We start from the raw sequence: 15,213 nt of genomic DNA on the forward strand, positions 1-15,213 counted from the left end.
CAGTCATCACCCTTCTTTAAAACAAAATAAGATTTGAAACTTCACTGTGACATCTATGCTGAAAACCATCAATTTCCCAAATTTTACAGATAAAGTAAGCTGAAATGAAATTACATCCAATTTCTATCCTGTCCACTTTCTCTTCTTTGAGAAATTAGAATAGTGTTACTCAGATTACCCTACCTCATGGTTCTATTATATGTTTGGAAAATAATGGGAGATGGAAACAATCTAGAACTTACTTGCTTGGCAAATATAGTAGAAACAACAGGTTTAAAACCTTTCTGGATTTTAGAAGTACATCCTATTTTGTATAACTTCATTTGGGAAAGAGGTACCTTCTGAAATAAACAACCACAGAGTAAAAAGGCAAAAGAGTTTTGTAATGGCAACCACACAGGCATACCCAGGATGGCCGCTAGTGCAGGTTCTTTTATCTGCTTTACTGGAAAGACAGCTATTTCAGGGGTCAGCAATCTTCTTTAATTAAACAGAAAAAATACAGAGAAGAGAAATAAAGACGAACAGACAGGGCTCTACTGCCTGAATCAAAGCAAAATAGCTATATATACTTTACATTCACCACTGGATCGAGAGAGCCTTTACCTCTGAGCAGTTGGAAAGCTCTAAACATATGGCTACTCAGAGTTTCAACCAGGGAATTACAAGATCCTTTTTGTAAGCGAGCCCCCAAGCCAAAAAGCTCACCTCTCAGAATATATACTCTTTCAGCTAATAGGCTCAGAGCCAGAACCCTCCTGAATCAGTGCTTAATTAGAAATTAACAAAAAGTATGTAAGCCTTCCTACAGGCAAGCAAGCTTCCCTTAATGGGCTCCACATGAGGCCTATTGACAGGTGGGGAAGATTTTATTCCCCATTGACCTTACATGGAATAAAGTGATGATGTAGAAAACTCATGAGGGGAGACAATAGCTCTCACTTTTATCACTTCCCAAGTTCTTGGGAAGGAGTGACAGTGATGTACTTCAGAAGAAACAAAAGTATCCAGCATCCCAGGCCCTGGTAATCTCAATTTATTACATGTTATGTGCTTACATCTTAGAATATCATCTATTTTTTATGTAGAGAAAGTCAAGAATCATGGGTAAAATAGACTGTCTTAGAGCTCAGATAATTATTTCAAGGAGTATTTTGTTTTGCATTGTTTTTAATTTGTTAAGACCAGAAAAATAACAAGGTAGTGGTGAGGCCATTTGGGGGAATGAAAAATAAACTTTGTCTGCTAGAAAACAGATAGGGAGACAGAAAACTAAGATATCCTTCCTACTAGAAGAATTTCTAAAAAGCAAAGGAAGAATGATTGCCCATGAAATTGACTGGATTCATTTTTTTTTGAGTAAGGGATTTGTTATTGAAAGACTCACTGTAAAATGATTTTGGAATCAGGACGTTCTATTGCACTTTTTGCCATTTGCAGAAATCACCTTCCCATGGCAATACCTCAAAGCCCTTCTTCCCTGGCCCTGAATTGTGTACTCTTCAGTCTAAGAAAGGATCTGAAGATGAAAACATGCCATTTTACTCAGAGTTGGGTCTTCCCATTGTGAAGAATTATTCTGAGAAGCAATTTAACTAATTTTTGTTTAACCAGTATAGTACTTCCAAAGAAAGCACTTGAAGTCCATTAGTTAACAAGCATTTATTAAACGCTTATTATTTGTCAGGAACTGTGCTAAATTCTGGAGATTCAAGCATAAGCAAGCAAGATACTTTCTTCCCTGAAGAAGTTAAAATTCTAATGAGAGAAAACAACACATAAAGAGGTGCTAGGAAAGGATGGGCATAACCGGAGAGGCAACATGAAGAGGAGACAGTCAAATGGAATAGAGGCCTGCATCCTGGAAAGATAAGGCAAAATCTCACCTATTAGAGGTGGCAGATCAAGGGATGGAGTCCAAAATTTCAGAGGGAGGAGATAAAGATGATGATCAGCAGAAGCAATGGTATGAAGACTACCCAGAAGTTGCAGGTTAAGTGTTAGCTACCCCTAATCATCTATAGATACGTAATTTATGAATAATATTAGGGAGGATTATTCCATAAGTTCTCTTCTCTTGTATCTACTTGTTGTGGTACTGGAAATAAAATAGGCACTCAACACATATCTATCAACTGATTGATCGATTTCTTTAGTTGGTGAGCATATGAGCTGAATTACCTAACTCGTCTATGCTAAAATTTCTAAATTCTTTGTGTCCTTATTCAGTATAGGCAGAGACATAAGTGTGAATCTAGTACCTGGGGAAAATTTATTTTGTGGTGAGAAATGAGGCCCAAGTAGCCTGTTCTTGCAGTTGTGGAGGAGGTGAAGCTGGTCCTCAAGAGAATCTGACCTGTGTCCCAGCAGATGACTCCAACTTCCAGATAGAGATGAGAGGAGGTGCTACTGATAAGGGAATGTGAACTCCAGGAGATGGCACTGATAAGACACCCAGGGGTAGCAGCTCTGGGCTAAGTGAGAGAACAGCAGTGGTCATGCAACAGTATGTGTGTGTGGGATCTTCCAGGTCCAGGAAGAGGAATGGAGAAACAAAGACATTATGCTACAAAATTACTATCACTTGGATTTTAGCACCACAGTGGGAAAAGGCCTGATTGGAAAACCATAGTTACAGCTCTGAGCATAGGATTTTCAGTTTAAGGAGACTTAACCTTTTCGGGATGATCATAGAACACTTTGAAAAGCTGGTGAAGCCTATCTATGAACAGGTCTCTTTTCAGAGTAATGTTATATTATCTACCTTCATAATTGAAGGGAATGTTAAATTTTAGTTAGAGGTTAATGAAAATAAAGATGTAATTTTTCCTATCCAAGTTCATGGACCACCTGGAATCTAGCCACAAATGATCTGTGTGGTGTTTAATGAAAAGATCAATGAATTGGGAAATAGGCAGTCTGGGTTTTAGTCTCAATTCTGCCTCAAACTTTTTATGTGACTGTGACTAAATCACATCTCTGAGCTTCAATTTTTCCTTTGTAAAGTGAAAATTTTGACCTAGTTGGCCTCCAGGATCCTTCCAGATCTAAAATCCTAATGGTGAGCCCTAGATAATTCTCTTTTTCTTTTTCTTCTCAGGGCTCATCATTGGATGTGAAGGGAAACATTATTTAAACAACCAAAGGGCCTCCACAGACCCACACAGACTTGATTAGGCCAGCCCCTATATCTTTATCCAATACAGGGAGGAAGGGGATTCCAGAGGACCACAAGAGACTCTTGATCTTCACTTTCAGTTAATTCCACAAGGGGAACTTGGGAAAGACAAAATAGATGTCACAAAGTCAGGGTAGGAAAGAGAGAGTAAGGGGAAGGGATGGACTTTCTGATAGCCTTACTCTAGGATCTATCCTTGATGGAGGGAAGGAGAGAGGGAAAAGAGGAGCTCTAGAGGGAAAGAGGACACTATGGATTGATATGCAGGCTACTGGTAGACATTTTGAGCAAGGACTTATATACAAAGTGTTTTAGAAAACCTGATTTCTCAACCTGGTATTTGGAGTCTCCCACAATCTGGCTCCCACCTAGCTTTCAATCAACTTTGATTGAAATCAAATCAATCAATCAATCGAGCTTTTCAGTCAATCAACAAACAATGATTAAGTACTTACTGTGTGTCAGAAAGTGGGCTGAACTCTTAATAACAAAGAAAATGCCTTATTCTGTACTTCTTCTCATATGATCTAACCAAACTGGATTGTTAGTCATCTCCCAAGCTCAACAATCCATCTTGGCCTTTGTTCATTCATGAAAGCCATTATCTATGCCTAGAATATACTTCTTTCTCACATGTTGTGTTGGCCTAGTAAAATGTAGGCTCCTTGAGGACAGTAACTGTTTAAAAATTGTTGCCTTTCCATTCTTAGTACGTAATGATGTATCTTGAACATAGTAGGCACTTAATAATTTTTTGTTGATTGAATTATAGTCATTTTAAGAACTTTACTTTGCTCAAATTGGTGAATTTGTAGAAGTAAAGATCCTATTTTCTCTTGGACATTTAGGGGGACAAAAGCATTTTTCCTAGGGTTGAAAAGATAGTTTATGGCTAAGGACCTAAAATTAGTTGAAAACAGATGGTTTATTCTTTAACAGAAGAAAAAAAAAGTCTTAATTACAGGATATTTCCATCCAGTCGATTTATGGAATACATGCACAAGCTTTTCCATGTCCAGTGTATAAATCATGAAGTGTTCACTGTGCACAGTATACTGCTTTGTTTGCTGGTTGCTGTGGAAAGGTGCCATATTAACAAGGAAAATGAAAAGGCAAACAGGCAGCCAGGTACTTGGTGATCAAACTGCCTTCCTTTAAACTTGGCCATCTCTGTGTGATTGAGGATATCAAGCCAGAAGATATTTAAAGATATTTAAGCCAGAAACCCGTGAAGAGAAAAACAAGTTTAACAGAGCAAGGAAATTCAGACCCCACGAGTTCCAATACACCAACCCAGGTGCTATCATGACAGACATAATAAATTGGACAAACTCAGTGATTCTCTCTCAGTGTGTGCTTCACAGCAGAAGTGAAATATAGAGTTGTCCAGTTACTCAGTGATTTAAATTGTATTAAGTGTCTCTCTGCATAGTAGGGACAAATGTGTAAGAGCTGAATGTGGCATATATGTTGGAGAATATAGGCTACTAACAAACAGGGTCCACACCCCTAAAAATGTGATCTTTTTCAAAGGATAGGAAAACATAGGTCTATACTGAAAAATAGCATTGCTCACAGGCTACATTTGGTTTCTACACAGGCAAGTCTATGCCTCAGTTTTTTCACATGCAAAATAGGAATAAAGTTATTTCCACTGTCTATCTCACAGGGATATGTAAGGATCAAGTGAGATATCATAAGACAAAAATGTGCTCTACACTATAAAGGACCATCATGATGTCAGCTACCACTGAAACCTTGGATCACAGAGTCTCAGAGCTGAGGACATCAGAGGCCATTTGGTTTAACCTATACATGAAGCCCTTTCACTAAACACTTCACAGGCAACTCTTTAGCCTTTGTTTACCAACAGAGGTACTCACTTCTTGCCAAGCCTTAATCATTGAATGGGCATTGCTTCAGTCAAACAGACCTGGGAAAGCCCTTAGATTAAAAAGGCCACAATCCCCCACTGCATCCTGGGCCATCTCCAGTTGTCCTGATTTATGCCTGGCCACTGGACCCAGATGGTTCCAGAGGAGAAAAGGACCTGGTGACTTTGCACAGCCCTCCCTGACTTAAATCCAATTCGCTTCATGCCATGGTATCGCCTCCCTGATGTCATAGTTCTCTATAGAGAATGAAGGACAAAAACCAACAACAACCAACCAACCCAAGCACCCATTCTATTTTTACAGAGGACTAAAGAATTCTAAAGAAGTTTTCCCTCTTATCAAGACTAAATGTACCTCTTTGCAACTTCTGCCCGTTGCTCCTATTGTCTGTTGTAGAGACAGGTAATGTCTCTTCCTCATGACAGTCCTTCAAAGATTTGAAAACAACTATAATGTCCCATCTGCCCAACTCCAGCCTTCTCTTCTCCTTCTTGGGCCTTTAAGCTCCTTGAAAGCAGGACCTATTTTATTTATGAGGAAGTCTGGTGCAATGGCAAGGTTGCTAGGTTTGGATTCAGACGGACCTGGGTTCAAAACCTGCTCTGCTATGTGACCTTGGGTGAGTAACCCCCACCCCAGTTTTTAGTTTGTCTACACATAAAATGAGGAGGTAGGACTCATTGGACTCTAAGGTCCCTTCCAGCTCTAAATCTATCATTTTTATACGGCATGGAGTCAAGATTATTCTCTGGTTACCCTCCTGTAGATGTTCTCTAGCTTTTTATGATATGTCTGTATTCCCGGGATCTGAACAAACCACTCCAGAGATAGACTTAATAAAGCAGCATATAGAGAGGTTATTAGTTCCTTGTTTCTCAAAGGTATGGTTCTCTTAATGAAGCCCAAGATTGCTTTAGTGTGCTGTTGTTGAGTTTTTTTGCCTATTATTTCACACTGCTGATTCATATTGATTGAGTTTACTATCCTTTAAAATCTCTAGATATCTTTTACTACAATAGCTGTTTAATCATGGCTCCCATAGCTTGTAATTGTGAGATTGATTTCTTAAACCCAAATGAAAGACTTTACGTGTATACGTATGTACTTTCATCATTTCAATTCTTTCCTGTTTTCTAGTTTTTCACGATCTTTTTGGATCCTTATTCTTACCTAGATGTCTTTCCTAGTTTTGTATTACATACAAACTCAATAAACATGTCACTAATGCCTTTATTATGGGCAGTTAGGCTTGGAATCAAGAAGAGTAATCTTCATGAATTCAAAACTGGCCTCAGACGCTTGCTGGCTGTGTGACCTTAGGCAATTCACTTAACTCTGTTTGCCTCAGTTTTCTCATCTGTAAAATAAGCTGGAGAAGGAAATAACAAACCAGTTGAGTATCTTCGCCAAGAAAATCCCAAAGGGGGTTTGAAGAGTCAGACATGATTGAAATGACTCAACAAAATGCCTTTATCTAAGGAACTGGTTTAAAAAAAAGTAACATAAGTAGCACATATTACAGTAGTAAATAGCACAAGGTCAGACATATCCCTAGAGAACTCCACCAGAGACCTAATTTCAAGTTGAGAAGGAACCATTAGTAACTATTTAGTGTCTGGCCTTTCAATCAATGCTGAATCCATGAAATTGCACTATCGTCTAGGATTTCTTAAACTGTGGGTTGACAATTTAAGAAGTGCTGAAGGGGTTGCGAGTAGAAAAAGCTTAAGAAGCCCTGGACATGCCTTGTATTTTCCACAAGAATAACATGAAATGCCTTGTTAAACACTTTGCTAAAACTTCATTTAATTATATCTATAGTTTTCTCTTGATCAACCAGTTCAGTAACTCATTCAAAAAAAGGAAATGATGTTAGTTTGTAATGACCTTATTTTGATTAGATCATGATGGCTCATTGTGATTGCTGCTTCCTTTTTCAGATGTTTACTTCCTATAGTTTTGATAATTCATTCTAGAATTTTGCCAGGAATGGAAGTCAGCTTGCTGTCTATTATTTGTAGAATTCATTCTCCTTCCTTCCTTCTTTCCTTCCTTCCTTCTTTTCTTCCTTCCTTCCTTCCTTCCTTCCTTCCTTTCTTCCTTCCTTCCTTCCTTCCTTCCTTCCTTCCTTCCTTCCTTCCTTCCTTCCTTCCTTTCTTCCTTCCTTCCTTCCTTCCTTCCTTCCTTCCTTCTTCCTTCCTCCTTCCTTCCGTCGTTTCTTCCTTCCTTCCTTCCTTCCTTCCTTCCTTGCTTCCTTCCTTCTTTTCTTCCTTCCTTCCTTCTTTTCTTCCTTCCTTCCTTCCTTTCTTTCTTCCTTCCTTCCTTCTTTTCTTCCTTCCTTCTTTTCTTCCTTCCTTCCTTCCTTCCTTCCTTCCTTCCTTCCTTCCTTCCTTTCTTTCTTCCTTCCTTCCTTCCCTCTCTCATTCATGTATTTCAAAATAAGAACAACATGTATCTTTCATTCCTGTTATATCTCTCCCACTCTCCATGGTAGTTCAAATATCACTGACAGTGATTTAGCAATCATATCTGCCAATTATTTCAATACAGAGGATGTAGTTCTTCTTAACTAGGTGACAAATTTATCAAGGGAAGCTAGCTATTCTCATACCATTTCCTTTAACTATATACTATTTCATTTCAGTAATTTTTATCATAGGGTTGGGTCAATAGACACCTATATTTAATTCAACAAGCATTAAATAATAGCCCATTCTGTTCCAGGCATTTTAATAGGTGTTAGGGATACAGAGATAAAAACAAGCAATCCTTTATCTTCAGGAATTTATATTCTATTATGGGATATTTATTAAGCGTACGAATATTTATACCTTCAAAACCTCTTCTTCAGTTGGAGCTTCGGCTAGGGAGAGATTGACTTCAACCTGAGGTAAATGGTCAATGGATTCAGCATTGATTGATGATGGTCTGTTGAGAACACTATGGCGGTGTCCAGCCCATCTCTCTGGGATCATGTGCTTATCACTCATCAATGTGACTTTGTCAGCACTGAGTAGTTGAGATGCACCATAGGTCTTTGGCCACTGAGGTCCTTACTCGAACTAAACTGCCAAGCATTCAAACTCTGCTTCTGAGAGCACAACTCTGATGGGCTGGCCACATTGTTCAAATGCAAAAAGTACACTTGCCAGAAAGAGTATTTTATGGAGAACTCACACAGGGCAACCATTCACATGGTGGTCAGAAGAAGCAATACAAGGACACTCTCAAGGTCTCTCTCAAGAACTTTGGAATTGATTGTGTGACATGGGAGACACTGGCACAGGACTGCTCAGCATGCCATTCTCTCATCAGAGAAGGTGCTGTGCTCTATGAGCAAAGCAAAATTGAAACAGCTCAAAGGAAACACAGGATGCACAAATTTAGAATATCCACCCTAAATGTTCTCATGGAGTATTTGTGCCTGATCTGTGGTAGAACCTTCCAAGCTGATATTGGTCTGATCAGTCACAGTCGGACACATTGAAATTTGACTCTAGCATAGCGAAGTCACTTTGGTCCTCTTTGAGAATGAAGAAACAACCAAATATTTATACCTATATGTTATATTTTGCCTGAATTCTTCAGATTGTCTTTTATAATAGACCTAATCCTTCAACTTCTCTTGGATTCTATAAATATGATTTCAGGACTTCTTTCACTCTTGGTTGATCTCTTTGCCTTAAGTCTCTCCCCACTCTAATCCATTTTGCACCCAGCTGTTAAAATGATCTTCATTTTATGTCCTTCACAGACTGGCCTTTTCCTTCTTTTCCCCAGTCCTTTTATACTTTATTCCCCTCCACATTCTTTGTTTCAGTGACACTGGCCTTTTTGCTATCAGTCACACATTAGACTCCATGTCTATTTGGTGCCCTCTCCATGCCTGAAATGCTATTCTTCTTCCCTCTTGGCTTTTCTGGTTTCTTTCAAGCTGAAATTCAAATCCCACCTTCAGCTGGAGGCTTTTCCTACCACACCCCACCTCTATACTATTGGTCTACTGCTTTCCCTTTGAGGTCACATTTCATTAACATTTCACTAAGACTTTTGGGACACCCTACTTATAGAGTATGTACATAGGTTTTTTTTTTTTTTTGCGTGTAGTTTTCTCCATTAGAATGTAAGCTCCTTGAGGACAGGGACTGTTTTTGCCTCTCTTTGTGACCTTAGTGTTTAATCAAAAGTACTTGATAAACACTTTTGACTGATAGGCTGGAAGGTAAGGATTATTTCTCATAATACTCATCATTGATGAGAGTGAATGTTTATTAGTGAGTTTATTTGGCCTTGTGAATGGCCATTTACTTACCCATCATGCTGTGGTTAACAATTATGCAAGACAGAGGCCAGTCGTAGGAATAAACAGACTTGACAGCTACATATGTGCTATGCTATTGAAGAAGTATTGCATGCTCCTTCTCTCTGAATTTCAGAAAGGCTGCCTCTCAGGATGCTACTATAGTTTTGCTTTTCCATTTCAGGAGTTTCCTTTTTAAATACAAATACTTTGTATTCATATTTTGGACTATAATCAGTTAACACCTTAGCAGTAATTAACTGATATGCAAATGAGAGTATGAAAGGGACACAGTTGTGGTGATGGTAGTGAAAGCGAAGGGAAACCAAAGAGGTGAGAAAGCTTTCTGTAATGGAGAGAGGGAATCAACCCATGATTTTGCCTAAAGTCTGCAGCATTGTTGGTGAATAAAAATAAGACTGCTTTTTTTCTTCTACTTTTCTACAAAAATAGCTCCTTTGACGAAACAAGTATTGGAAACATTGATGGGTACATAGATTTTGATACTGGTTGAAAACACCTAGTAGTCAGCAAAGCTTATTCTAAACATTTTCCCAAACTCTCTTCAAGTTTTCTCATTTGGATAATGACACATTGTTATTACACCATTCATTCTGAGGAAAGCAAAGGAGCATTTTAATGGGTATTGGCAGAAGACAGAAGCACAAGTCGGCAGTGAAAAATATCTTACTTGCTTCTCTTTGTACTTAACAGAAGGCAGTAATTTTAAAAGTAAACATTCCTATTAGACTATAGATTTTTGAGTTGGAAGGAAAACTACGGCCCATTAGTCGCTGTGTGACCTGAGGTAACACAAAGCATAGCAGAAGAAGCATTTGAACCCATGTCCTCTGGATCTAAATTCAATTTTTTCCACTGTATCACAATTTGCCTATAAGCCAATATTTTTACCAAAGTGTGTTGTGCTGTGGCTGTGCTCACGCTATGAAAATATATAGTCAGATCAGTATAGAATTCAGTCCACCACTGGGATATTTTGTTTGCATGATATCAGTCATTTGGATGCTGTTTGAATTCTTGGCTGTTTCGACCCTTGGCACATAGAATTTTAAAAAAAATCACCAGCAAGGAAACAATTGGGAAATGATCCTAATTTCAGATGATGTCTATACAACCTCCAAACAAGTAGAAAAGGGGGAAAATCAGCTGATTGGTTTATCTGTGATGCTGAAGGACCAATTTGACAATTTTTTCAATGATTTGCTTCAGTTAACCAGATGTTTAGGTATGACTTTTAAATGTGGTTGAATCTGTTCCTGTTAGGAAAAGGATCTTGCCTCCACTTTTCTCCACTGTGTACAATAATAATGTTTCTTTATTTCATGGACTATTGACTTCACCAGTTGGGGCACTCCCTCTGCTAACATAGATTACAACCTCTCCATGACTTAGCATATGATCTTGAGAATTGATGAGTCCCAAAAGATTGTCACTTTGTGCTTATGTGCTGAAATCTCATTGAACTAACCTAGACAGGTCAGACATACAACAGACCTCAAAGTCTTTCTAGATTAGTGGTACCTACTTGAGATGGGCTCTGATATTATGGCTTTTGAGAACTCAGGGTTGATTTTACAACCATTAGGGAACATCAGAAAGGACTCTAAATATTACAGCAATTTATACTTAATCAGTTAATGGATTCTGTGAAACACTTTCTTCACAATAACCCTATGAAAGAGATATAGTAAATATTATCCTTGTTTCACAGGTGTGGAAAATGAGACTCAGAGAGGTGATAAGGGTGACCAAAGTCACATAGCATATATATGTCAGAACCAAAATTCAAACCCATGTTTCCTAGTTTTTAGTCTAACGTTCTTTCTACTATAGCAACACCTCAGTCTTTGCTGTCCCTCCATTAGATAGAAATTCATAAAAAGTCCTATTTGCCCCTTACATTTCCCAGAAATTTTTTTCATACCCTTACTTCTTTTTTTTGTAGCTCTTTTGAGTTGTGTGAAATTGGCTATATTATAAACAAAGAGCTGACTTAGACAAGACATTTATTAAAATGTAAATTGCACCTGCCTGGTAAAGGGAAAAGACAAGATTTAAATGAAGGTCCTTGGGGCAGTAGCAATCTAAGGTTGGAATAGTCAGAAGAGACTCAAAAGAATTTTTGTTGAAGCAATAAATGAATAAATAAATTTTACCTTAGACAAATTTATGTGGAGAAAGAAATGGCAAACCTCTCCAGTATCTTTGCCAAGAAAACCCAAAACGAGGTCATGAAGAGTCAGACATGACTGAAAATGACTAAACAACAAATTCTCTACCTTGCATACAAGTATTGGTACGTGAGGGGAGAAGATGGAGAGTAGATCCTCTATTTCTGCTTTGACATGCATGAGTATAAAAAAAGTAACTCATTAAATTTGAAACATTTCATTCATTATTAGATATTAATAATGAGATAGAGGATAAGAACTTTCATTCACACAATCAACTAACATTTATTAAGCACCTACTATATGCCAGGTACTGTGCTAAGCATTGAAGTTATTCAGACTAATGTGTATAGAATTGATAACAGAATTTTAAATAGTATAATTAATTAACTTCCTAACTGGTTCAGATATTAGTCCCTATCATGACTTCATTCTGTAATATATGTATTTGATTTCATCTGCACTGGGGAAAATCCTTTCACCAATGGAAACTGAGTGCCTGGCCCATAGTAGTTGCTTTGTTTACTTGATATAGTAGTAGATTTGTCCTAGATACATGCCCAAGGCACAAAGACATTCAGTAATTTGTTCAGGCCACACAATATCAGACAAGAAATTTGAACTCAGGCCTTTCTGATACTCAGCATGTCATCTCCTCCCCACCATGTTGCCTTTGCTTTATTGTTTTATTATGTCAATTAATTATAGATTTGGCAGTGGTCAACCAATTTGTTCTCTACAGTTCCCCAAATCAAATTAGGGTTTTCACTATCTCTGCCAAATGCATTGGTCAATGCTGAAACTTTGTATTGGAAAGTACCAATGAAAAAGTTTGTTTTCCATTCCAGTATGTGCATAGGATCATAGATCTAAACTCAGGCAACCTAGGCCAGCAGAGGAGGAAATTGAGAACCAGTGAGGTTTTTAATGACTTGAATAATATCACTTAGTGTCAAAGTCTCGATTGGAACCCAGGGCCTCTAAGTGAAGCTATTGCTCCTTCCACTGTACATGCTCCCTTCTCCATTCCATTGCATTCCATCCCATTCAACAACATTTATCAGCTGCCTATTATTTCCAGTGTCTCTTTCACAGATCTGAAGTGATTGGAAAGGAAAAGGGTATTCTATGCCTGATCTGAATCTACTTTAACTCTCAACCCTTAAGAAAACATGTAAAAATATACTGTCTTTTGATTGCACATAATAAGAACAGCATTCATCATCCAAATATAATGACGACATTCAGCATCCATGTGAAAACAGCAGCTCTCCAGTGTGTTTACTTTTTTCAATGACAATTGGTGTTTACTAAGTATTGTCTCTTCAGCAAAGAACTGAAAGAGACTAAATGTTTCATACGTGCTCTTTCATGTGGAAAAGAATGACTATATGTAAACAAGGAATGTAGTCAAATGTAAACATATATGAACTTTATATGTAATTTGCTGGCTATTCATCTCTCTGTTTTGATGTTAATTGGATAATTATGGTTACACATAGCTACCCTATAGTTTTGCCATGCAGTTGTGACCACATGTGCTTCTATTGCATTTGATAACAGTGTAATTGGTAAGAATCAGCTTTGCAAAAATGAAAGGTAGTCTTTAAAATTCAATCACTATTTGCATTAGACTGGGCTTGTTGCTCAGTCTCTTAAATACTGTTCTTGAGAATTCCTATCCTTCTGGGAAGAGGAAGGAAATCTATCAGCTCATTTTTCTCTGCCTCTGTTTGCTGTAGTTTAGAGCACTAATTCTAGGATCCCAAAAGAGATTGTGAGTCTGAGTTGTAAGTTACTGGAGAATGACAAGAGGATTTTCTTTAAGTTCTCATATTTTCACTCATCTTTATGGTCTTGTCATTTTCTTGACATTCAATAAAACCTTACTTCTAACATTCTCAGATGACAATGCCTTCTCGATGCTGGTCTGTGTAACATAGTTAACACAACATTTCCCAGAGATGAATAAAAATTTAAAAGCAGATTTTTAGTATTCCTTTGAATCTTATTAATAGCTCAACTTTTATGATTTAACATATATACTCAAAACCTTATCATATCAGTTTTTAGATTTTTTTAGTTGCTTTGGAATTGGACTTGATGATTTTAGCATTAGCTAAATGGGAAGAACGAAGATAGGAAACACGGGAAACTGGACATGTTATGTTTTTCATTAGCTTAGCACTTAAAAGAAAGTCCCAACTCACTCCTGTATTCCACCCCCTATTGCTTGTTCATTTAATTGGATTTCTTACCTGCTTCCGTGAAGAAATGGTGCTATTGAAACATCTGCTGGCTGTCTTAGTATTCAAATTCTTTTTCTGATAAGTTGGGTCGCTCCTCCATGCCTTAGAGGTCTCTTTAGGATCTGAAGGAATGGGATTCAAGAATAGTATCCTGGCTATGAGTCCATAGAGGACAGTGGCCAGAATCATTGGTACAACATAGAATATGCCAAAGTCCATCAGGTAAATGGGTGAGTAGTAATTCCTAGATACTTTGTAGCCACAGGACACTACAGTGGCATCTTTGTAAGTGACCATATTGAGATCGAGCAAGAAAAACCAAAGCATACAATAAATGGAGGTGAACGCCCACACAAAGATAATGATCTTTTTAGCTCTTGAAAAGGTACAGAGGAACTGGGCCTTGATGGGGTGGCAGATGGCTATGTACCTTTCAATTGTAAATGCTGTGATGGAACAAGAAGAAGCATTAATGCCCAAGTACTGGAGATAGGTAATACAGAGACATCCTACATAGCCATAGACCCAGGAACCATAGAGACTGTCAGTGATGTTGGGGAGACCTGCAGCCACCAGTACCATAAGGTCAGCTACCGCTAGGCTCACCAGGTAACAGTTAGTTGGGGTCCTCATATGTTTGGTTCTCATCACCACTAGGACCACCATGATGTTGCCTATGATGCCCAGTCCACAGATGATAAGAACTAAGAGAATGGTGACCACTTGGTATTCTAGAGATACCAATGCTCGGGCCTGAAGTTGGGTCTGGTTCAGTTCACCTCCTGTCTTATTTTCCATCTTTAGCAGCTTGAAGCTTCTCCCAAGCCCCTGGTGCTCAGCACATCTTATCTTCTAGGGTCTTCACTTTCATTCAGTGTTACTGCCCTCCCTGTAGCAAAGTGGGTACAAATGGATAATTGTATAAGACAGTCATTCACCTTTTTGCCACTTCATAGCAAATTACAATCCCTCCCATGTAACTTTAACTTCTCGTTCGAGCTCCCTCTCCCCCCTCTGTGGTGTGTCTAGCAGAGATTCAGTAACTCTCTTTACCCTTCTCTTGTAGAATGTGATAGCATACTGGTATAATTTACAGGAATAAAGCCTTTCTCTCCCTGCCTTCCCCACCCCACTTGGGGAAAACTGAATGGGAGAGGAAAAAGAGAAAAGGAGAGCTCTTTATTCTGACTGTGATGTTGAAACAGGAAACTAAATACAAAGAACTGAAAATTTAAAGTCTAACTTCTCTGTTGAAGAGAAATATAAAGTGGGAGGGAAAGGCACAAGGATGAAAAAAAATCAGAGAGAAACATCAGTAATTTTAGCAATTCATTTCTTTCCCTTTTTCCTATAAAGGGATGAGGTCCCTATGCAATAAAATAGCAAATATTAGGATCCA

General features: G+C 38.2%; 1 protein-coding gene across 1 annotated transcript in view; it reads right to left on the bottom strand.

The window, feature by feature from the left end:
• Positions 1-14,612, bottom strand: part of TRHR (thyrotropin releasing hormone receptor) — a 36,853-nt gene extending 22,241 nt beyond the window's left edge. The window contains exon 1 of the mRNA XM_036741864.1: positions 13,824-14,612. Within this exon, the coding sequence (XP_036597759.1) occupies positions 13,824-14,612 (789 nt within the window). The remainder of the gene's footprint in view (positions 1-13,823) is intronic.
• Between the last annotated feature and the right edge of the window lie 601 nt (positions 14,613-15,213).

This window comes from Trichosurus vulpecula, chromosome 1 (assembly GCF_011100635.1).
Source record: "Trichosurus vulpecula isolate mTriVul1 chromosome 1, mTriVul1.pri, whole genome shotgun sequence".
NCBI classification, from domain to species: domain Eukaryota; kingdom Metazoa; phylum Chordata; class Mammalia; order Diprotodontia; family Phalangeridae; genus Trichosurus; species Trichosurus vulpecula.